The sequence below is a fragment of the Typopeltis vanoorti genome, chromosome 6, assembly GCF_054136105.1.
Source record: "Typopeltis vanoorti isolate ZY-2024b chromosome 6, IOZ_Tvanoo_1.0, whole genome shotgun sequence".
Taxonomy (NCBI): Eukaryota; Metazoa; Arthropoda; class Arachnida; order Uropygi; family Thelyphonidae; genus Typopeltis; species Typopeltis vanoorti.
Genome location: NC_143554.1, coordinates 91,332,539 through 91,358,917, shown reverse-complemented (window position 1 = coordinate 91,358,917; position 26,379 = coordinate 91,332,539). Strand labels below are relative to the sequence as shown.

The 26,379-nt window shown below is 36.8% G+C and overlaps 1 protein-coding gene and 1 pseudogene across 2 annotated transcripts in view; one reads left to right on the top strand and one right to left on the bottom strand.

Annotated features, from left to right (window-relative positions):
• Positions 1-26,379, bottom strand: part of LOC150105701 (medium-chain acyl-CoA ligase ACSF2, mitochondrial-like) — a 398,514-nt gene that overhangs the window by 95,566 nt on the left and 276,569 nt on the right. For both annotated transcript variants that reach the window (XM_090394306.1, XM_090394307.1), the window contains exon 11: positions 13,223-13,299. In XM_090394306.1, coding sequence (XP_090250432.1) covers positions 13,223-13,299 — 77 coding nt within the window. The remainder of the gene's footprint in view (positions 1-13,222; positions 13,300-26,379) is intronic.
• LOC150105702 (U2 spliceosomal RNA) lies at positions 3,600-3,720 on the top strand (annotated as a pseudogene).

Below are 26,379 nucleotides of genomic sequence, written 5' to 3'. Positions count from 1 at the left end.
TATTTCAAATCACTTAATTTTAAATTAAGACCTTAATTGTATGAGGGTGATCTGAAAAGTTCTCAGCCTCAACCATAGATGGCAACATTATCGGCAAGATTTTTTTTTCTAAGTTGGTACATCTGTCGTAAGCATCCATGTGAAATTGCAAGGCATTCTATCAAGTAGTTTGTTTTATACAGCTGTCTGAAGCAAGAGTGTTGTCTGTATCCCTTGAAATGGATAAAATTGATTATCGTGCGGTTATAAAATTCTTTGTAAAAGAAGGTTTAACGGCAAACGAAATTCATTTGATGTTCATAAAAGTTTATGGGCACGCCTTTCCTTCGTTTTCGACAATTAAGAAATGGACTGCCGAGTTTAAACGTGGCTGTACCAGCCTTGAAGATGATCTCCATGAAGTGCATCCAAAAAAGTGTAACAACACCAAAAATCATTGATCAAGTGCACGATATGGTATTGGATGACTGGCAAGTCAAAGTGTGTAAAACTGCTGAAAAATGAAAAAGCTTTGCGCAAGATGGGTGCCATGCTTGCTCACAGAAGATCAAAAATGCACTCGCATGAAAATCTCTGACCAGTGCTTGGAGCATTTCAACAAGAATAAAACTGATTTTGTGCGTTGATTTATTACTATGGATAATACTTGGATTCAACCATTACACACCAGAATACAAACAGCAGTCAAAGTGGACAGAAGCTGGTTGTTCAGTGCCAAAGAAGACAAAGTCGGTTCCATCAGTAGGAAAGGTCATGGTATCGATGTTTTGGGATACTAAAGGAATTTTGTTTATTAATTATCTTGAAAAGGGAAAAACAATAACCAGGGAATATTATTCCAATCTTTTAACTAGACTAAATGAAAAAATTCATGAGAAAAGACCTGGTTTGCAGAAGGAAAAAAAATCATCTTTCATCAGGACAATGCACCTGCCCAGAAATGTATTTTGGCAATGGGAAAATTAAGGGATCTGCACTATGAATTGTTGGAACATCCACACTATCTCCCAGATTTGGCTCTCTCTGACTTCTATTTCTTCCCAAAACTAAAAATCTTCTTTACTGGTCAGGTTTTTCTTCGAATCTAGAGGCGATTGCAGCTGTAGAGGTATTTTGCAGATCTTACTGAGAACCACTACAGGGACGGGATAATATAATAGCACTGGAGCATCACTAGAACAAATGTATTAGTCTTAAGAGAGATTATGTTGAAAAATAATAATAATTTTGAAATTATAAATTTGGTTTTTCATTGTTAGGCCAAGAAATTTTCAGACCACCCTTGTAATCTTATTTATTGTAACCACCCACTAGGTGGCATTTGGTACATGGCTCAGGTCTGCAAATAGGATTAACATTCATTGCTATAGCTTCACCTTGGGATCATGCTGATACACTAATGATGACCAGTTAGTTTCTGGTTGAAATATTTGCAGTAATAAAATTACTATATTCTTGTGAATACGTGTGTATAATAAATGTTATAATGGCACAAGTTCCATCAAAAATTCATTTAAACATTTCCTTTGCACAATATACTATTTATCCTAGTATATTGAACAAACAAAAGTTATATAAGTTTAAATGTAACAAAGAGCCTCCGTAGCTCAGTCGGTATAAACAAAGCCCTTTGGTTAGAAAGATCTGAGTTCGATTTCTGTCCATGATGTGAGGAATCTTTATTTGGTCTCTGTCGACAAAAGGTGAGTTAGCTGGGTCTCATATGAAGGTAGAGGGTTTTTTCATCCAAAAACTTGGATTTTTCATCCCCTCAGAACAGGCAAACTGGCTTAGTGAATACGCGTGGATTTATAGCCATGAATACTTGCAATCCAGCCTTAGGCCTGATTCGTCACCTATATACCAGTCCAAAGTCCAGATAAAAAGGAAAGAAGCAGTAATGAACTACCCTATAAAAATCCACTCGCCCACTTTCCACAGGTGAGGTATCAGAAAAAAGTCGCAAGTATATTTTCAGCCTCTTTCTAAATGAATTCAAAATATATTATTTTCTTTGTATAATTGACACTTTTAAAAATCTTGCATTTTAAAACATAATCTTACCCACTTTTAAGCTATTTCATCATTGTGCTGCCAACAAATTTATTAAAGAAGTTTTATGAAATTAATGGATAGAGTGGGTCTCCTATGATGAGTCTTTTGACTTCGTGGAGCTCCCATATAAATAATAATCATAATAAGTTTTATTTCCAATTCTCTGGAAATAAAACTTCTGGATATGAATTTGAACACTACAGTGCTCACTTTTAAAGAATTGCAAAAACACTAGCAATTTTAGCTGCTGCTTTTCTCTAAATTCATAATATAAACCACTCATCTTCACTTTGTTCCTTGTTCCTTCCTTTTATCTCCTTTAAGGTTCAGAACTTTATTTTTCTTTCTTTCTATATGAAAAACTATGATAAACAAACAAACAGTCATTAAAAACTCAACTAGCCATATCTCTTCCCCAGTCAGCTGTCTAGTTGTCATTGTCATAATATGGGGTTGGATATTAGATTGGTGCATTGGATTGGAGACCGGCTGTCTGATAGGTATCAACAAGTTGTGCATGGGGGGAGCGATATCCAGGAAAAGGAAAGTTACTAGTGGTGTGCCTCAGGGGGGTCTGTTTTAGGGCCAGTGCTGTTTAACTTCTATATTAATGATATTGGTGAAGATTTGGATGGAGATATTCAGTTGTTTGCAGATGATGCAAAGTTGGAACGAACCATTCAAGAGTATAGATGTTGTGGCCTTACAAGAAGACTTGAATAAATTGAGTGATTGGGCACAGGAAGAGATGCAAGTTCAATGTTGCAAAATGTAAGGTTTTAATTTATTTAAATATAAAGAACCAATAGGCTTCATTTCAGTGATATAAACATTATTTAAATTAAGGGGATATTAAATCCCACATTATTTTAAAACCGAATAAGAAACTCAAAGATTGGAATCAGAGAGTTTCATGCCGAATATAGTATAATAAACTATAAAAGTATCGGCGATTACTAGCGTGAGCTAATGCAAGTAGTCCTAGTACGTAGTACAAACTCGGGCAAATGTGTTTTTACATTATGGAAAATACCAAGAATAGCGATCAGAACTTTACCTCCTTTGCTGCAAGTTGCATGGACCTCTGTTGCACCACTGCTGTTGGTCGAGCCCATTCATCTACTGATCAGAGAGCATTTTAAGTGAAAAATGCATGGGGAAATGTACGAACCGATTCCTCTGCTGGACGTGAACACGAATCGGCTGAAGGGGGGGGGGGGAATTGTCATGAGGGTTGAGTTGGTGTCAGCGAAGTTGGGATTTGCTGTAGATACTGTTCCTGAACAAACGGCTTCTGATTAGATGGGCTTGACTTGCATCGCGACCTCTACAGATCAGAGTTACTATATAAACCGCAGGCTTCCATGCAAGGGGTGCAACTTTAGGACCCAGGTCGAGCCCGCTTCCTGAAATGCTCACAACAACAACAAAAGAACCATCTTCCGGAGGTGAGGCCTAGTGTTTTCCCTCAAAGAAGCAGACCACACCACCAACGTGCGGGCATCATCGGGGACGACCCCCCTTGTTTCGGACCTTTGGTCGTTATCGCTTCTCAGCCTTTTGGCTAAGATCAAAGTGTAGTATCTGTGCTTTTTCGGATAATGCTTTTCGCCGTCGTAGCCCCGAGAGAGAGCTCCAAGGCTAATCAGGATCGTAGTATCTGTTCGTGAGGAGTTTGCCAATTCCAGTGTTCCAGTCCCAGAGTACCAGTTCCAGTGGAAGGGCAACAGCCCAGAAACTACTGCCATCGTGGCCCAGCCACAAAGCGAGTTAACGACGTATCCGCAGGGTAAGTTTGTACTTTAATTTTTTTGGCAGGAACAGAACATTCCCACAACACCATAGAGGAATATCCCCTCCACCCCAGTTATTTTTAACAGATTTAAACACTTTCCCTCACTAGAAAAATGATATCCTATGTGCAAACACTCGCAAAAGGAACACACAATTCTTCCAAGCACCGGAAATCCACACCTTTAGTAGACCAATCCAATATTCCTGGTTACCGTTCAATTTTGAACGACCAAACACTATTCAATTTCAAATCCCCACCGAAGAACAAATCAATCCTAGAGATGTTCTCAGAGTGATATTTGAAATACTGCAGAAAGATGACGAAATCACTTGGATCACTTCGTTACCAGGGAACCAATACTCTAAAATCAGAAACCTCTAAGGATATCCTTCTCGAAGGTTTCAATATCAAAGGCCATAATATAAAACCACAAGGAGTCGGTATACAAAGAAAAACCATTAAGGTACAAAGAGTACCTATTGAATTAAAAGATGATTGGATAGCGAGAAAATTATTTATATACGGAAAGAATATAAAACTAACTCACCATGTATACAATGACTTTCCATCCGTCCAATCTGGAAACATAACAGTTAATATGATTATGGACAAGCCAGTCCCAAATATTGTTACGATAGCAGGATGGAAGCTGGTTATGAACTACCCTGGGGTTCAACAGCTCTGCACAAAATGCTATTCCATTCACCATAAAAGTTGGGAGTGCCCTAAAGATAAAAAAACAACCCCAGCAAATCCCACAAGAGAAAATGTGGAAACCACCGGGATCACTGCTGAGCAAAGTGACTAAACAGTAAACCCCATCATCCTGAACACACCTGAAAATCAGGAAACAACCCCAACAGACAGTGTTGACGATATCGTCCTGACATCAGACAATCAGGAAACAACCGGGATCGCTGCAACAGATGATGCAAATCCCACCATAACCACAGACGAACCCCAACAACCAATAGGGATCACTGCAGAGAATACAGCAAATCCCACTATAGATACCCAGAACACAGTAATAATAGCAGCAATAACCCCCCCCCCCAAAAAATATACCAAGACAGCACTACACAATTGCAAATAAACAGCCAAATAACAGATCCTATTACAATACGGAGGGGGAGGGTGAGACAGGGCTGCCCACTTAGCCCAACCCTCTTCACGTTATGTATGGAACCATTATTACAAGCCATACAGACGAACAAAAGTATTGCTGGGATGAGTTTGCCTGGCAGATCGCATGAAGAATGCAAAGCGATCTGCCATGCGGAAGACATCACAGCAATCATAACACAAAAGGAATCATTACATGCACTCATTAAAATTACAGAACAATTTAGTAAACTATCGGGATTAAAGTTAAATCAAACAAAAACCGCCTTGAAACATAAACAACACAAACAAGACTCTGCCACACGGATGGAACATAGTTACGGGACCACTTAAAATTCTAGGAGTCCCATTCACACACGAAGAAAGAAAATTCTCTGCAAATGACATAACGCAAACAATACAAACAAAAATGCAAAATTGGCGTCCGAACATGTTTTCTCTACAAGCGCGAGCTCGGATAATCAATACAATATTTCTACCATCAATATTATACACAGCACAGATATAATCAATCACAACGAAAACAATTAAAAAATGGCAGTCGATGGCATTCCAGTATTTTTGGAATTACCAAGCAGAAGAGGTAGCCAGAGACGAAATGTACGGCCCAAAAACACAGGGGAGATACAACTTCCCACACTTTAAATCCAAAATATTAGCGGCATCTATGAAAACGATTAAAAAAGTACTTCAACACGAACAACACCAAGCTAAATGGTTCGCCAGATATTGGCTTGGAATAAAAATTCCACTGTTTGGCAAAACCAGAACACCGGGTCCAATAACATTAAACACAACACGATTCTATACCGAAATAATTACTGAACTACAAAACCTAAAAAACAAAGGGGAAGATATTAACCTATCATCAGATAGCCTTCTCCAAATAACAAACAAAATAACACTGTACACATTACAACTACACTCGCGACAAACCACGGAAAAAACGTGGGAAAACATACACAAACACTATGACACCTATCCATCAAGAAGTGCTCTTGCGTGGAGAATGGCCCATGCCTTCTTCCCAACGCGGCACGAGCTACAAAGAAGAGGAAAAGCCCCACATGAAACATGTGTCTTTTGCCCTGGGGAAGAGACAGTCGAACATGTACTGTACGATTGCCCAGTTGCGCAAGGCATATGGAACTATGTGGCCAATAAATTCAATATTCCTCTTCCTACAAAACAAATGATAGTCTACTTCAACATAGACACAAAACCAATTAAAAACTTACTACTCCTATACACAATCAAAGAACTCCGCTTCCATATTTGGAAAGTTCGAAACGCCACAGCGTATTCTATACACAACTTAGGATTATTGGACATATTAGCCACAGCCAGATGTTCAATAAGGAATTATATGCACACTAACCTCACGCTGATGGGAGAGTACAATTTCACCAAAAAATGGTGCACACCTCCCATTTTAGCGAACCTACACGATGGACAACTTAGATGTCTTACACACTGGAACTAACGGAACTTAACAAGCTTCTCTTGCAGGGACTTTAGAGTATGGAGGACTTCAGGACCCTACATCACAGCAGGAAAGACCCACTTCGGGCGGCCATAAAAATGGCCTCTGGGATGGAAGAACTAGAAAGCCGCCAAGTGCTCTAAGGGTATGATTTTGATCCTTTACTAACCGTACTTACCTTACTTATTAGCTTATTAACGAATATTTGCATGACAATTAAAAATAATAAAAAAAAATATTTTATATATATATATATATATAATAAACTAAAAAATTAACAAAAAAATTATAAAATTAAAAAATACAAAAAAAATCGTATTAGTGTAGGCATGTTAATAACCTTACCCAGAAGTAACTGAGGAATAGTTTATAGTTTATTGTTTATTAATGAAATGACAAATTGAAAGCTAATAAGTGAGTATGTATATATATATATATAGATTTAGAATTGGTTAAGATTAAAAATAATAATTGAAAAGTATTAATTGTTTGTAACTCCTGCTCACCGGGCACTCTATGGGCAAACCCACATAAGTGGGATAGATTGCAAGGTGAACAGAAACTAGATAAGGGACTGGCACCTTTGCTAGTTAGATCCCCGACCCAAGTTTTAATTGAAACCCACCACTCCCACCCTCTTCAAGACCAGTTTTTCTTCACTTTCCTATCTGCTTCCTACCTTCAAGACCATAAGTTTCACCAGGATTCCCAGGCCTGCAAAGCCTAAAAATCCCTCCGACTCATACAGTGGCCAGAGCAGGCAAGGACGAAAACAGACCAATGGGAGTTTTATAGATTCAAAGTGGTAATTTACAAAAGGTATAAAGTATAGTTTGAGAAGTGGAGGCGGAGGCCAAAAACTTCGACTAACTGTACTTTATCAGTGAGTATGTCCTCCAACGGCCATGGCGAAGTAATGGCCTGGTCACGGAGGACATCTAACGAAAGTTAGATTTGAACAATCAAGGTACTCAAACAAAATCTGTTCTTATCAGCTAATGCCAAAAGAAATTGATTCGAAGTTCACAAAAGTTTACGGGCTCTCTTCTCCTTCGTTTTCAACAATTAAAACAAGTTGCATAAGTCATAACACTTACATCATCAGGGATACTGGTATACAAAACAAAAAAAGTTTTCAAAACAAAAGTCTATTAACAATTAATTACACGTATTAGATGTTTTGATAACTTCACAACTGTTACATATAATTGATAAACCAAAATGCAAACAGTAAATTTGTTACTGTATGTGTTGGAACATTTCTAGTTGTTGCTATCACGTGATATAACATGTTATATCCTAGGTCAGTGGCAATTAAATTTCTGATGAAAGCAGACCATACTTGATATAAAATTAAGCCTTGATTTTTATTGCATTATGTAGGTATCCTAATCATTTGCAAGGCTTCTGTAAATTTTCTTGTAAAACATTCATAATCAATATATGATATTTTTGTTTGTTGCCAAAATATTTGATGGCCTGTAGTAGTTGTGAGGATTGCCAGGCCTGATTTATGTTCTCTTCTTTTTTAGAATTCTTAAATTAAATAAAAATCAAGGCTTATTTTACATCAAGTATTATACAACAGTATGATGCAGTGTTCTTCTAACTCAATGCATACTCTACTATGCATCATACTTTCAGTTTTTGTTTTGGTCATAGATGAGAAAAATGAGCAGCCATTATGTGTTATTATTATTATTATTCAGGCCTCCATGGAGTCAAAAGACTCATCATGGGAGGTCCTTCCTAAGAAACACAAAGTCTATCATTCCACTCCTTAAACTCATTGATCGTCCTTGCTCTCACCACTCCATCAGGCAATGCATTCCACGGTTCAACCAACCTCCATACAAAGAAACCACTCCTCACCTTCTTGCTCACAGTTTCCTTTTGTAACTTCCAGGGATGACCTCTTGTCATCACTCCTTCCCATTGTTCAACCAAGCAAAAGAACTCCCCAGTGTCAACCCTGTAACCACCTCTCAACAGTTTAAAAAGTCTCAATCATATCACCTCTCCTTCTTCTATCCACCAAACTCTGCAGTCCACATTCCCTCAGCCGATCCTCATAACCAAAATTGTACAGTCCTGAAACCATCTTTGTATCCTTTCCACAGTTCATTTATCCCCCTTCAAATCCTGGGGACCAAATCTGAGAACAATAGTCCAAGTGTGGTCTGATCAGAGACTTATACAACGGAATGATAACACTTTTATCTCTGCAGGTCAGTGTCCTTCTCATAATTGCAGCAATCCTCTGTGTTACCTTCACCACCTTTACAATATGTCCCCTAAATTTCAGATTTCTATCAATCATCAACCCCAGATCTCTTGTCTCCCCTACTTCCTCTAGTATAACTCCTCCCATAGAGTATGCAGCATCCCATCAATGTTTCCCAAACCTCAAGACCTTACATTTTGCTGCATTAAACTGACACCCCCATTCATTGCCCATCTATCTAGCTTATTCAAATCCTCTTGCAGGGCTACCACATCTGCACTATTACTAATAATCCTTCCCAGCTTTGCATCATCCACAAACAACTGAATATCCCCTTGCAATACACTGGCAATATCATTGATATAAAGGTTAAACAATATAGGTCCTATTGTTGTAATAGGTTTCACGGTATGATAAGAACACAGATGGTTAAGAAAATAACTATTTATTAACTTAAAAGCTAATATTTCGCTGGTATTATATCCAGCATCTTCAGAGCACACAAGACTATCATTTGGACTACTATTTCAAAACTTGAATTTTTTTTTTTTTTTTAAACCTAGATGGCACCATATTAGGACTTTAGTCTTCTGTTGCACACTGCAATCACTTATACTAGCCCCACTGTTACATTGGATTGTGGTTATCTTGCATTTGTAACAAACTTTGTGCTGTGTGCTCTGAAGATGCCGGATATAATACCAGCAAAATATTAGCTTTTAAGTTAATAAATAGTTATTTTCTTAACCATTTGTGTTCTTATCATACCATGAAACCTATTACAACATGTCTGACAAACACATAAGCTTATCCACGTGTATAAATATAGGTCCTAGTACTGAGCCCTGTGGGACCCCACTTGTAACCCTTTGCCTCCTTGAAACTGCTCCACCATACACAACTCTCTCATACCTATCAGACAGCCAATCCTGAATCCAGTTGACCAAGCTGACATCCAGACCCATGTGCTGCAACTTAAATATCAGCTTATCATGTGGCACCCTGTCAAATGCCTTTGCTAAGTCTAAGAAAATTGCAGTATATGCCTTTCCCTCATCTAATGTTCTTGTAACTTTATTATAAAAGGCTAGCATATTGCTAAAACAAGAGTGCCCTTTCACAAATCCATGTTGACTCTCACAGATAACATTACCCTCATCTGCCCAATGCTGTATATGGTCCTTCACTACTTTCTCCAAGATCTTAACTACTGATGACACACAGACTGGCCTATAATTAGACACATCCAGTCTGCTACCACCCTTATGCAATGGCACTATCTCTTACCTTCCTTCCATTCCCTGGACACCTTTCCCACAGCCAGACTTTCATTGAAAAGCCAGGTTTAAGGCACTGTCAGTTCCCTAGCACATTCTCTCAAAACTCGTGGTGAAATATCATCCAGTACCAAAGCTTTACTGACATCCAGAGTACTCAGTATCTGAAACACACTCTCCTCCTGTACCTCTAAACCTCGAATCAGCCCTATCCCTCTAGCATTAAAACTGACTCCTCTAGGATGAAATACTCCAATAAAGTGTTCATTGAACAATTCCGCTATGTCCTCTGCATCAGTCACTCTATTCCCATTTTTATCCCACAATATCATTCTTCCACAGTCATTTCTCCTCCTACTGGCCACATAGCTAAAAAATTCCCTAGAATTTTCTTTGGATCTTAGGGCCAATCTCCTCTCATATTCCAGTTTCGCTTTCGTTAACACACTAGTCACTCTTCTGGCCTGTGTTTATATTCTTCATGCATCTTCTCTTCACCTGTCTCCTTATATCTCTTCCATAGCCTGTTTTTCGAATGCAATTCCTGTTTAATATTGTTTGTCATCCACTTTACTCGTGGTATACAACTTACCATTGCTGCTAACAAATATTCTTTCACAATTTCCCACGCACTAATGATATCCCGGCCTTCCAATTCCTCTCTCCATGAAACGTCCCAAAGTTGACGTCTAAGACTATTATAATTACCTGCTGTATAATTCCACATAAGTTCCCGTCTCTTTGATACTCCTGCATGTCAAAACCATATTGTTACTCTCTCTCCAAATGGTGGGAGAGATGTCATCTCAGTTATTATCAACTCTTCTGATGCTATAACCAAATCCAAAACTCTTGAACCTCTTGTTTCCTCTGTTACATGCTGCCTAAGACATTTCCCTCAAGAATTCTAGAAATTCCATTCCCCTATTGCTACATGCATCTTCCTCTCTCCAATTTATACTACTGTAGTTAAAATCTCCCATAACAATCATTCTTCTTGCACTTGCCAAACTTAACTGTCTAAACATCTCCTGGTCCCCATCCTCTGTGCTCCTTGGTCTGTAGCAACACCCCACTAAATATCCTGTCTTGCCTACCTGTACATCACACCATATGCTCTCAAAATCATTTGTCTCACTTCCTTCCAAAGCCTCCACTCTTAGAGGACACATAGGTCGTCGTTTATCATAAGCGGTATCCCACCACCACACTTTCCCCTCCTATCCTGACGAAAAATGCTGTACCCAGCGATTTCTATTCCTGTTATTATTGTTATGGCACTTTGCTTGTAAACTGTAAATCTCACACATTTCAAGCAAAACAAATAAGTTTTTCATTTCATGAATACATTTAAATTAAATTAGTGATCATTTCCAATAAACAAATTTTATAATTAAGCCAGTACATTCATTTAGTTGAATATTAACCTTAAATGCACATACAGTATGCTCACTATATGTAATAGAGAATCTATTATTTATATTGTGATTTCTCACAATATAATTTCATTAACTAAAGACATAATTATAAACAGAAAAATTAAAATTGACAAAATTTACACTTTTCAACAATGAACTGCTAAAAGCCTACTCACTTGTTCATTCACTGAGTCAATTCAAATCATCTTGAAAAACTATAGCAAATGCTTATTACATAGCCAAAGTGGATATTAAATCCAACATTATTTCAAAGACGAATGTTTGTAGAACCTATGAAAGTTTTATAAGTTGACCTGAGAACTTGTAAGAACTTTTGTAAGTTATTCTGAGAACTTGCGAGAATACAATCCTCGGCATCCCCAAGTTGCCTTAGCTTGGACTACTTAAAAGACATGAGCGCTGCTCAAGCGTCCATATATGTTTGCCTTTTATTAGTCCATTTGTTTCACTAGCCTGACAGCTTTAAGATATCCCTACTAATTATATACTCTGGATCCATTTTTTTGTTTTCTGAATTTTAACACCTTACACTTAAATAGGCTTACCAGTTCAATACTGAACTACCGAACCAGTTCAACACTTACCCACTCACTTGCCTGCTCCCTTGCCCATCTTTGGTATAACATATGATTTACTTTTGATAGTTCTTCCCAGCTTTGCATCAACAAACAATTGAATATTCCACTTCAGTCCTAATATCATTAACATATAAGTTAAACAGAAATGGCCCTAAAACAAATACCTGGGACACACCTCTTGCAACTAGATTAATGCACTCTGGAGATTTGATGTCTGATCGGCTGACACTTATCTCCAGTGCACTAAACTGGAGATTTGCTGATACCTATCCAGCTACATCCATTCTAATTTAATTACAAGCTTTAAGCACCACTTCAGTCTCTCCTTCCTTTCTTACTCTCCTACTGATTCACATCACTTCTTACTGGCCCCAATTCATTCCCTACATTCATTGCTTCCAACAGCAGTCTCTCCAAACAATTTGCACTAATATCATTTAAATGTAGTACATCACCCTTATACAGTTCAATTCATTCTTCAAACTCACTCCATGCATTAAACAAAGTGCACTCCTTTCTCTTCACAGATTTCTGCTAACATATCATCCATAATCCTTGCTCTCCACCTCATCACACTGTTATCTTTTGTATTTCTCAACAATCTCCTGATATTCAGTCTTACATTCTCCTTGTTCCCAGTCAAGTCATTTTTTTCCCTACTACCACTACCAACTCTTCTGCTTGTTTACTCCTCATATCTAATGCCTCAATCACTCTATTCATTTTATCTCCTGGAAACCAAACCTTGTGCATATTCTTTTTTCCCACACCTTTAATAATCAAATCCCCACACAATGCCACTCTGAGTCCTTTGTTACCTCTTTCATACCAACATCATTCATTCTTCCCATCTTCTTCATTCTTCGTACACATCTAAAATTCTCTTCATTTCACTCTGCATCTGCATGTATTCATATGCACTCCACGCTGTATTCCTCTTGAATAATAGTTTCCTACTATTGTTCTCTCACTGTTTTGTTTCATTTATCAATCTTTCAAATAATTACTCTGGACATCCAGAATATCTTCTTACTATTACTAATAAAGAATAATTATCCAACAATATGTTTTTCTTCATGTATTTTTAAGTATTAAAAAGAAATTCTATAAATCCTTTTAATGTAATGCTAGACAGTCACAGGTAAAATGTTAATCAATGAAATAGTGGACTCCACTGAGAGAAATTAATAATACTAATAATACCAATAATTTAGCAACATAAGAACTGTTCTACATATTAAATACTTACAAACATTGTTTTCACATTCAATACATTTTCAACCGCTCTAATTACTTCTTCAGGACATGGAGAACCTGCCATTATACCTAAAAGAAGAAGAAAAAAATAAAAGAAAAACTTCATGTGAATGAGATTTTAATCTAATTCTTAAAAAAAAAATTCAATAAAAGAATAAGGATGTACTGGATAATCAAAAACTGCTATATAGAGAGAATATGCAGCTAGGGTATTAGAAAACATGACTCGTTAATGCATCCTACTCACTCGGTTAGGGTTTGGGAAAGGTTGATTGGCGGGAGATGAACAAGAGTGAGGGAGGGAAGGAGAGAGAGTAGGAGTAACAGAAGACAAGGGAGGGGGGGTTGGGGGGGGGGGTTGAGAGAAAGACAAGATAATTCAAATATACTAGTAGGGATGGAGAGATGACAGGAAGATAGCTAAGTGGGAGTGTAAGGAACTAGGGATGAACAGATCACAAGGCAAGTAAGTAGAATGCAAGAGAGAGAGAGAGAGAGATAATTCAGGTGAACAAAAAATGAATGCAGCAGTGTGACATATGATGTATGGAGATTCAATTTGTGGAGTGCAAGATAGAATGCTAGAGGGCTGCTTGCCCAGAGGAATGATAGCATGACTTCAGCAATTAAGCGAGGTGAAAGAGTGGATGACATAAATGTGATTGTGGGTACACATGACCTGAGAGATAGTGTAAATCAGGTAGTAAAAGATTTGAGTTCTATGCTTGAGGTTGTACGACAGAAGTGTGTGAGAGCAAAGACAGTAAACGTGTTACTGAGATATGATAATTCGCAGATAGAAGAAAGCTGTATGCAAGGAATGAACTGCATTTGAATAAGAAAAGATGTAGGCATCTGAAGAGAATGCTATTTATGGAGTAAGTAAAAATATTAGTGCAGAAAAACTAGAGTTGTCAAGGTGGACCGAAGAAGGATAATACTATATGTTCCCCCATCTCCTGGGAGATGGGGGAACATATAGTATTATTCAGAGTCAAATGATGTCTGGAGGGAATAAAAATAGCCATAAAAATACTGACAATTAATTGCTATTTCTTTATACAAATGCCAGGAGCATCAGGAAAAAAAAGGATATGAATTAGTGGCATGGATAGCCACAGCGAGTCCAAAGATTATTGAAATTGGTGAAACATGGTTGACAGAAGATGATATACTGACAAGAACAGAAATAGAAGAGTATAGTGTATTTTGGCAAGGGCAACCACGGTGGCAGAGTATTCCTTATAAGTGAGGAGTTGTGTCCTCTCAGAGTGGAGGATTTGGAGGAAAATGGCACTAATGGTTTTGAGAATATATTTGAGACATCCATGTAGGTCTGTTGATCATAATAATAATAACCAAACTCTTTCTTTAGAACTGAGGCTTCTGTATCAGTAAGATTGTACTTTGAAAAATTTATTACAAATTTATTAGAAGACTGAGGTTGCATTTTTGTGAACTCATCATCATCAAATTCCTGACATTTACCCTCAAGGGGTGTACAGGATATGATAGTACTACATGAAAAACTTACATCATTACTAACTTCCTACCTACAAAATTCTGCCAAATCAATCTGTAACCTGTCAAATCTTATATTTATATATCTATCTTCTAAGGCACTTTTTACCATCTCAAGCCACCTATATCTTGGTCTACCTCTTGGTCTTTTTTCTGCCAACCTGGCAGAGAACACTTGTTTGGCTAATCTTTCCTCGGCCATTCTGTTTAAGTGACCATACCACCTGAGATTACTTCTGCTAATGCATTCCTGGATGCTAACAATGTCAAATTATTTCCTAATATCCTCGTTTATAATATGATATTGCCATTGATGCCATCTGTTCATGTCCCTAATCTTTCTCAGGACTCTCATATCTGCGGTCACTAGTCTCTGGTCAAGTGTTTTACTTCTGACCCAGCTCTCAGATCCATAAGTTAAAATTGGATTGAACACTGTCTTGTATACAGCTAATTTAGTGTTTTGACTAATTTCTCTCTTATTCCATATAAATTTATTCAGTTGACTTCCTACCATACCAGCTTTGTTGATTCTGTTGTCTATTTCCATATTTAATTTACCATCTTCACTAAAAATTGTGCCTAAGTAGCTGAAATGTTTTACTTGTTCTATAGGTTCTCCATTCACAATGCAGCTGATATTCTCAATGCTTCTGCCTATTTTCATTATCTTTGTCTTGTTATTGCTGACCTGCATACCATATCTATCACAACAGTTATTCAATTTAGTCAGGGAATCTTGCAGACTTGCAGCGGATTTATTTAGAAGTATAACATCATCTGCACAAAGCAAGGAGCTGACATTAACATCTCCAATTTTGATATCAGGTTTAATACCACTTTCCTTCATAACGTAATCCATATAGATAATGAATAACAGAGGTGATAATGTACATCCTTGTCTCACACCAGATTTAACATTAAACCATCTCCCTGTACTTCCTTCAATTCTAACTGCTGACTTAGAACTCAAATAAAGACTAAGTATTGCTTGATATAATGATCCACTTACACCATACAACTGTAGCGTTTTGAATAGCTTCTCTCTTGGCACCTTGTCATATGCTTTTTCCAGATCTACAAAACTTAAATACAGATCTTTGTTATATTCCCATGATTTTCAACTATTTGTCGTAAAGTGAATATCTGATCCTGACAGCCTCTATTTGGCCTGAATCAAGCTTGTTCCTCACCAAGCTTCTCTTCCACAATCCTTCTCAACCGTTTCTCAAGTATACTGGAATAAATCTTACCAGGAACACTCAGTAGGGAAATACCTCTACAATTCTCACATTCAGTTTTATTTCCCTTTTTATATATGGGTACTATGAGACCTCTACTGCAATCATCGGGAATTCGTCCCTCTGTCAAGGCCTTCTGAACAATGCAGTGCAGCCACTGTAAGACTTTTATACCACCATACTTCAGCATTTCTGGTAGAATGTTATTTACTCCTGCTGCCTTTCCACATTTCAGGCCATTGATGGCTTTTTCTACTTCAAGTATGGATATGTATTCCTGACTGCATGCCTGTGGAGTGTTTTTTACCACTGTGCTGTCATCACTGCTTGTTTCATTTAGCAGATTTTCGAAGTAATTACTCCATACTTCAAGGATATCTTTTTCTCCTGTTTGCATGTCACCTTTATCATCTCTAACTCCTTTAGCAGCACTCTTTCCTCCATTTCTAAGCTTCTTCAACAACCTCCAGAATATCTTACCACCTTCTTGATATTTATTTTCTATGTTCTTGCCAAAATCCCTCCCCCCCCCCCATGACTTTTGTTTAACTAGTTTTACACAGTATTTAGCTTTCTTACATTTGTCTATGTATTCTCTAAGAGTACAAGCTGACTTATTTGCCAGGAACTTTTGATATGCTTTCTTCTTTTCCTTCACTGCCTCTTTAACTTACTGTATCCACCAGGGAGTTCTGATTTTTCTATCCTTGCAGACAACCTCACCACATGCCTCTCTGGCAGAATCAATCAATGTTTCCTTCAGAGCTTGCCACTGAATCTCCAAGGTTTGATTCCTGTTCTCAAACTCTTTCATTTTTTCTTGAATAATGTTGGTACATTTTAGTCTACAGTTCACATCTGAGAGCTGCTCAACTTTTATTCGCTTTAAAACTTTATTACATGTTCTTCTTTTCAATATGAAATTCAATTTATCCTGCTTAAGACTAAATGGTGATCACTTCCAATTTCAAATCCTCTGTACACTCTAGTATCCTGCACCAGAGTGAAAACAACACTATCAACAATAACATAGTCAATGAGACTTTCTTATTCCTTGCCTCTTCTCTCCATGTGAATTTGTGCACATTTTTATATTGAAACATTTGCCATTATTATTAGCTTTGCTCTTTTCTCCAAATTTTCCCAAAATATTTTTGTATGTCTGACAATCATTTCCTACTCTGCTATTTAAGGACCAATTTTTCCTTTTTCATTGTGTCAGTTGCTTTTTCTAAAGCCTCAAAAAATTCCTCCACTTCTACCTTAGTAGAACCTTCTGTGGGACCATAGGTACAAATAAGTCTCATTGTCCAGTTCCCCATTCTCATATTTGCCCACATTCCTCTACTTGAGACTGACTGCCATTCAAGAAGATTAGCCTCGTATTTTGTTGAATACTATGGCTACTCCTTCTTTTCCTTGATTGTCATTGCCTGAATGTAACATTTTGTATTTATTGCTCAGAAAGATCTCACCAGTTTTTGTCTTCTTTGTTTCAGTCACCCCTATTATGTCGATCTGGTACTTATCTAATTCCTCAGCTAGCTCCATTTCTTTGCCATTCAGGCTTCTTATGTTGATAGTACCGATCTTCAATTCTGGCGATATTGAGTTGGGGTGTGTTTTAGGATTTGTTCCAGTAGCTGACTTTTCGCTGTTTGCCCTGGTTCCCTGGCGAAAACAACGGGGGGGGCTTGTTTAACCGGGTGACGGCCGGCATGAAATTCTATCATGTTGTACCATCATTTAATATTTAATATTGTGGTTTAAGCCAATAAGAATACAATTTGATCAGCTAAATCCCAAATTGGCAGCCCATCCTCATTCGTTCAGTATCCAAGTAGATACCTAACCGGGTGCAACGGTTAGAAGGTGAGGATTGGACATTAGGTCAGAAGCTCTGGTCGGTTCTCCACATTCCTTTAAAGGCTATGTGGAGGTCTCCTCTTAGTTATATAGCTTTGACCCTTAAGCACCCCCCTTTTTTGCACTCTTTTTTTCCACTCTTGAGATCTTTTTCCAATGCATACCATTTTTGTGAACTCTGTTGTACAAATGCTTGAAATTTTTTGCAAGTCTATAATTGCAATCATTTTCTACTCTTGAAATTTTGTGAACTCTGTTTATAAATCATTGAATTTTTTCAGCAGTATATATTTACAATCTGTTTCCACTCTTGAGATCTTTTTCCAATGCATACCATCTATGGTAGTCCATATACATTATACGAGGAGTTCCCAATGAGAGCAAGTGAACTGAAGCCAAAAAGAGTGGAAGGACATCAGTGGGACAGGAATGCAGAGAACAGTTCACCTGAGGCTGTCTGGTGTGAGATAGGGGCCAGCAGGATGAAATACGTAATTGGTTGCTACAATAATGAAGAGGATATAAGGAAGAACGTAGATGACATGCACAAGCAAATTAGCATGATGAGCCAAAATTTTCTGTGTGACAAGTGTATTTAGAAAAGGAAGCTTGTTTTGATTTTCAGTTTCAATTATGAATTGTATATGTTTTGGGTTGCTTGTTTAGATAGCTGGGGAAAATGCCTAATGTCTGGGGGCCATGGGACCAGACAAACAAAAACATCGTCAATGAATCTAAGCCAGACTTCTTTGGGTTTTAAAGTATAGGAATCTGAAGCCCGTTGCTCAAAAGCTTCCCATATAAAAGTTAGCAATTGGGGGGAAATAGCAGTGAACCCATGGCTGTGCCTTCTTTTAGCAGGTAAAAAATATTTTGCCATACAAAATAGCCAGACCGTAGTACATGGGCAAAGAGCACTGTGATATCGGGCAGGAATTTGTCCTGTAAAAGAAGAATTGTGTAGGGCAGAGCAGAGACATCTAAACTGACTAATAAATCACTTTTTTCTAGTATGATGTTTTTAATTTTGTTTTCAAAGTGTTGAGTGTGTTTTAATATAGGAAGGGGAATGACCTACCAGCTCCTTGAGTATTGACACTAGTTTCTTGGATAAATGATAATTGGGGCTGTTGATACCTTCAACTATTGGCCGAAGCAATAAATTGTGCTTGTGAATCTTGGGCAAACCATAAATTTTCGGGGTACGAGCATAGTGCAGAAGTAGTTTTTTTTAACTATATCCATGGGCCAGGATGTGAATGATTTAAGAAGTTCTTCTGTTTACTTTTTAATCGGATTGGTTGGTTGTGTTATAGTTCACAGGTTGATAAGTGCTGTTGTCTGAGACTAATTGATTCATTTTATCCAGGTACGTTATTCAGTTTAAAATAACCATGGCACTGCCTTTATCAGCTCTAGTGATTACGATGTCCTGATTTGTTTTTAAAGATATCTCAGCAGCCAGCTGATATTTGGTTAGGTTGCTAGTTATTGTTATAGTATACAGTAATTTAAAATGTTCGAGGTTTCTGATCATATTTTATCAGCTATGGTGGTGGAGAAATCTTATGCTTCTTTCAATATGATATATAAAATCCAATTTGTTTCCGGCCATGGGGGCCACAGTAAAGTTTAAGACTTTACTAAGTAGAGAGAGGTCATCACTGTTCAGAGCATAGCTAGAAAGGTTAATCACCTGCTTGTTCATTGAAACCAGTTGGCTGCTCCTGCTATCACTTAATTCTGGATAGTTGTTGTTATCCTCTCTTGTTAGAAGTTGGCTGTTCTTGATATTACTGCCTTGTGGTTGGCTATTTTCATTCAATAAAGAGAAATTTGAATTTGTCTGTTGGCTATTTAAATATTGCCAATCTTTAAGGTCTAAGTTTGGCAATAAGTTTTACTTTTTTTGTTTCCAGGATATGCTTAGCCAACTTGTCAGTAATCTTCTCGAGGATATCCCAATATCTAGATTTAAATGACTTAAAAGTTCCAATTTTAAATTTAGAACCTGATTTTGAGCAAATGCTAAGTTTTTGCAAGTAGCTTGAATTTACTCTCTGAGCATCACTTTCTTCATAGGGTTATATATCCTCAGTGCTTTTGGTGAAGTGAACTTTCTTTTCAGCTTGATGCAGTTCAGAATAAGATTGTTGTCCCTACAATGTTTTAAAAATGCCAGTCGATTAATCAAAACAAAAACATGTATCTTTAGCTTATCGTAGCGACTGCACTGCTTGTGTGTCAGTTCAATGTCAGTAAATATAAAGTCACACACTTTGGAGTGATTATATATCCAATGTCATATTATATTGGTGAGATTAAGCTAGAAGATACTGACCATGCTAGGAATCTTGGAGTGTTAGTAGATAGAAAGTTGAAGTTCAGGGACCATGTAGCAAAGACTGCAAATACAACTCAAAACATAACTGCAATGCAGAAAATAACTTTGACATGTAAAGATAAGGATGTCATTTTGTCTCTTTAAAAGGTCTTAAAAAACCTCACCAGGACTATTGTGCACAGATCTGGTCTCCTAGTTTCCCATTGTGAGTCTAATACAGTGGAGAGAGAGAGAGTGTAAAATAGAGTGTTAAAATGATATCAGGGTTGTGGAATACTGATTATGAAGACAGATTGAGAATTTGTAAACTGCAGACACTAGCAAAGAGGAGAAAGAGGGGTGATATGATTGAGACATAAACTTCTGAAAGGGTCATACAGGATTTCAATTGATAGAATTTTTCAATTTATGAAGGGTGGGGAAAGAGAATGAATGAATGAATGAAATAATGAATGCTGCTAAGAAGGAGATGAGATCTAGATTTTTTTCTCATAGAGTGGTGTATGATTGGAATGGGTTGCCACTGTATGCTGATTTTTTTTGCTACACTTACCAACAAAGTAAACCTCCTTGCCTGTTCTCTGTACTCTTCATGTAATTAAGTATCACAACTCATCTTATTTTGCCTCCATAATGCCTTCTTTCTTTGTATTGCATGCTTAATCTCTTCATTCATCCATTTCACATCTACCTTATTTAACCTTCTGACCCTTGGAATACATTTTGTTATAACTAATTAATAACAGAATCATTTGTTATTAAAATGTCACATTAATTAAATCTTTTTATTTGCAGAATTAGCTATTTACGATTATAGGATACCGATCACAAAAACAAAAAAAAAAGAGAACATCGCAATTGAAAGCACATGATATGACATGCACTATCAGCTGCAAGAAAATAGCAAACCAAAAAAACTCCCTCTGCATTAATAGATATCCAAAAATAATTACAATAAAATAAATGCCAGCAAAGGTTGGTCGATTGGTAGCGCCTCTGATACTAATGGCTTACACAAAAAGTTAAGCAAGTTTGAGTGTGGTTAGTTGTTGGAAGGGATTCAATCGTTCGATGCTGTTGGCACACTCTCCCTCGATGAATCATTGGACTCCCTGGAAGTGTCACATTTTTTTTTTTTTTTTTTTTTTTTTTTATTGTTCTTTCAAATATTTACATATGTACGATGATCATCTATTCAGTATATTATTTTACAAGGTTCAGCACTTTGTGCTACATATAATGAGATTTAAATAGTAATGCTGATAATAGTTTTTTTTTTTTTTAAATAACAATCAAAATAATAATTTACAATTATATTGTTCAGAGTTACATAAGTAGTATTATATTACATGTTGTACTTTACTATTTTTTTTTTCAAGTTTGAAAAGGTGTGATTATACAACAGTATTTACACATATGGAATCTAAATATTATATTTCCTAATTCTCACAAACATAGGGTGTAAACTCATGATTTATATTTAAAAGAATTTTTTTTTTATTACATTGCATACATTTGTTATAGTTATTATATACATTACATACTTTTGATTACATATGATACATTACTTACATTTGTTTACATGTGTTACTTACATTATGTATATTGGTTTACATATAATACATGCATTACATACATTGGTTTTCATGTGATACGTACATTACATGCATTTGGTTACATATGATACATCTTGGATGAAAACTAATTTCTTTTGCTTTCATCCTCAAAGCTTATATGTAAGCTTATCTGAGGATGACACCAGTTGGTTATTATGAATTGGTTTTTTTTTTTTTTTTTTTTTTTGCTGTTAGGAATCTGAGAAATCTGTGATTGAGAAATTCGCGAGCACGCACTCACACATACACACACGCACAATAACTTTGAATGCATTGATGCATCACTGAACTGGAAGCCTGAACGAATATATTGTGTTTCATTAATTAATTACATTAATAATTACAATAGCCTGAAAAGAGCTCTAAGTTCCTTAGAGCTCTTTTCAGGCTATTGTAATTTGTAAGGTTTCTGTATTCAAAAGGTAATTTGTTTATCATGTCTGGGATGTAGAAGTTTCACATGGCCTTTCCGTAGTGATTACTGTATTTATATGTGATATAATTAGTAGTCTGAGGTCTTGTTATACGGTAAGTATTTCTGACTGTCCTGAAGTTGGCATTGAAATAATGTTTAGCAAAGCTGCATAGTGACATAAATGTTTTGCTGTCAGTAATTTGTGTTCTGACATTGCAATGTTTATAAGGTCGTGATTTTCTCTTTGTTCCCAACAGATCAGTTTTGTCATTTTGTATTGTAGCGACATTAATCTATTTAATTTGTAGGGTGCGCAGAAAGCATACGCTGTTATAGCGTATCTTAGTATATTTTGGCATGGTGCTTTGTATATTAGTGTTTTTAGGCGTATGGGAACTATGTCTTTTAACCTGTAGAGTTTGCCACTTATTGTTCGGAGTTTGTTGTGTAGATGGTTTATGTAGTTCCAGTTCATATCTGCATCAAAGTAAACTCCAAGGTATCATATTGTTTCAACCTGAGTGATTGTAGGGGTTTTGTTGTTCTGTGTGTTTTGTATGTTGGAAAGTGGATGTTGGATGGTTATATATTTGTTATCAACTGGTCAAGTCAGTGAATTTCTGAATATCATTAACTTTGTCTTTTCTGAGTTTAGGTGTATGGAGTTTTTCGTGAGCCAGTCTATGATCAGATTTATGTCATGTTGCATATTTGTTTGGGCTATGCTTGCGTTATTATGGATGATATTATTGCTGTATCGTCTGCGTACTGGAATATCTTACCTTTGAGTGGTAGCTGATTATTATCGTGCGTGTAAATGTTGAATAAAGTTGGGGAGAGTACAGCTCTCTGTGGTACTCCACAGGTTACTGGTAGCTCCCTGCTTCGGTTTGACCCGATATGTGTGATATGCTTTCTATTTTGAAGGTAGTTTGTAAACCACCTGTGAAGAGGCTCGTCTATTCCAACATGCCTCAGCTTTTCTAACAAGGTTTGATGTGCAAGTGTATCGAATGCTTTAGTTAGATCAATAAAGACTACCGTGGCAATTTTGTTTTTGTCTAAGGCAGTATTAATTACGTCTGTAAAGTCTTCCAAGAGAGATGTTGTTCCCTTATTTTTCTGAAAACCATATTGTGTTTTGGGGATAATATGAAAGATCTCAGTGTATGCTGTGAGTTTCTTCAGTATGATCCGTTCCATAATTTGATTGATAATTGGCAATGTTGCTATGGGTCTGTAATTGCTGATTAAATTTCTTTTTCCATGTTTGTATATGGGTGTGATTATGGCTGTCTTTAGCATACTTGGTATCTGTCCTGTTTTAAATATTTTACTTATTAGTTTTAGTAGGATAGGACTTAAACTAGTTGCATGTTGCTTTATATCTTTAGGTCTGATACCATCTATTCCTGGGCCTTTGTTTGGTTTGATTTGATTTATTGCAGAGAGAAGTTCTGCTTCTTTTATGGTTGGGAACCATAATGCCAGTTTTGATTGTGGTCCAAGTGGAGGGTCTCGTTTTGTGATTGGGGGAATATTTCTGGTAGTTCTTGGATGGAGTCTGCAAAGTATTGGTTAAAGTCATTTGCTAGTTATTGGATAGGTTTTGTGTCTTTCATGAAGCTGTGTTTTATGGTTTCGGAGATGGTGGTGTTGGGAACAAAATCTAGCATCTCATTGATCAGATGCCAGGTTTGTTTCATGTTGTTTTGTGCAGAGGTTAGCTTGTCTCTGTAGTACCTTCTTTTTGCATTTCTGATTTGTGTTGAGGCGATTCCTTGTTATCTTATATTCATTTTTTAAAGCTGTGTTATTTGGATATCGCTTTAATTCTTTCCATAAAGCGTCCTTTCTGTGTATTTCTAGGATTAAGTTTTGTGTTATCCAAGGATTTTGTGTTGTTTTTGAACGAATTCGGATTTTCTTCGTAGCTTTCTTATATATTTCCTCCAGTGTGCGTTTAATGTTGTTGTATAAGATACCTGCTGAATCTGATGTCAGGTGTTCCCAGTTTGTTTTTCTTATTTCGTGGTTGACTATTTCTTTGTCTATTATTGTTTTCTGTCGCTTTTCTTCTGTGGGACATTGCATGGATATTGTCTTGGTGTGCCGGTTTAGAGCGGTGAAGTAATGGTCTGCTACTTTGCACTTTATGACCGATGCAGTGTAACTATTTGGTGGTGCTCAGACATTTATATGATCTAGACAGTGATAGTATTTCCGAATATTTCTTCTCTAGTACATGATGTTATTGTTGGTATTAGATTATACATTGATAGTGTGTCTAGGTATTGTACAGTGTTGTACTGGTTTTCGTTTGCAATATTTATGTTTATGTCGCCAATTATCATTAGGTGTTCGGTTGAGCATATTTCTTGGCTTGAAAGCCAGCAATTGAGTTTGTTCAAGAATTTTATCATGTTTTGGTTTGGTGGCCTGTAAATAGCATTTAGTATTATGGGATGCTGTGTATTAGTGGTATTAGTGATTTCGAGGCAAAGAGTTTCAGCATGCTCAAACTGACTGGCTGTTTCTTTTGCTATTAATTTTTGTCTGATAAATATTAATATTCCACCCCTCTTTTTGTTTGGCGGCATGATCTATGTTGTTGGAAGCCTGGAATTTGGAAAGCAGTCGCTTCGTCATTAGTTATGGATACTTCTGTAAGAACCAATATATCAATAATATCAGTGTATAAGCCTGTAGCAATAACCAATGTTTTCGGATGCTTCTGATGTTAATATGCAAGATTGAGAGACCTCTCGTTTGTACTGTGTTTTGTTACCATGCATCAAGCGATTCGAAAGTACAATTACTGATGTATTCTGGTGTAATTACATCTATCTGATGGTTCATATTCATTTTTGTTGTGTTGAGATCTTCTTATTGAACTAAGTTGGAGTCTTTTGTTTCACTCTGGCAACCTGTCTATATCTTCCGAGCTTTTTATTTGTATAGACTTTGAAGTCTGTGACTTTCTCAGGAATATTTTGCCGTCTTTGATCCATAAAAATTGATAATTTTTTTCTGTTTTTTCTTTTCTTGCTTGGTACAAAAGATTCTGATTGAAAGGTGTTAAGCACTCAGATAGAAAGATTGGCATACTGTCTTGCGATGCATTTAAATCCTTGACTACTGGTTTTTTCAGTCTGCTGGCTTTTATGAGATTGTCTCTTGTAGCCTTGCTTGTCAGACGAACTATGACTGGTGTAGGTCATGGCGAGCCTTGTTTTCTGTTTTTCCTGGGAAACCGATTTATGGTTTGAATATCATTATGCTCTGGGGGGGGGGATGTCAATTGCATGGCCTAACTTTAAAACTATGTCTCTGAGATTTTCTGTGGATTCAGTTTCTGGAAGACCATTTATGACAAGGTCTTCTTTATGTTGTTGTTGGTTTAAAACTTCGTATTGTAGTTTCAGGGAATTTAATTCTTGACGGAGTTCCGATATGTCTTTTATCAATTTGTGCTGCCTGTCAGTTAATGCGTTAATGCTGGTTTTAATGTCTTTTACCGTTTGTAAGACTTCTTCGACTTTTGAATTATTAAATTTAACAAACTCTTCATATTCGCTAATTTTTTTTGTTATTTCTTTATTCTGTTTATCAAATAGTTCTTGGACAAGATCTACCAGGCTGGCTTTTATATTTTCTAAACCTTTTTCTAGCAATAAATTTACGGAATTCAAATTATAAGACTCACCAGTATTTTGTTGTCTGTTCAGTTCATCGTCCGATTCTGCCTCTGGTGTAATCAGTTGTGCCATGGGTGGCGGCGTTTCTTTGTTCTCTCTACAGTTTGGGCACTTCCATTCTTCTCGTTTGGCATTAGATTTACGTTGCCAAGTTGTTTCTGAAAGTTCAGAACATGTAAAGTGAAGATTCCTATGGCATTTCCTGCAGGTTATATGACTTCCATCAGATGGTAATTCCTTCAGGCACTTGTTGCACTTCATGACTCACCTTTCTTCCTTTGGACAGCTGCAAAGATGGGTGACGTCCTTTGTTCTATACTCGTTAGCAACCGCGGTGTACGTTTCAATTTTTAGCACACTCAGATTTTGGATTCCACTTGGCCAATTTCGATGAATTATATGTCACTGTCTTCAGGTGACAAGTAGAGTTACTTTATGATACTTTTAA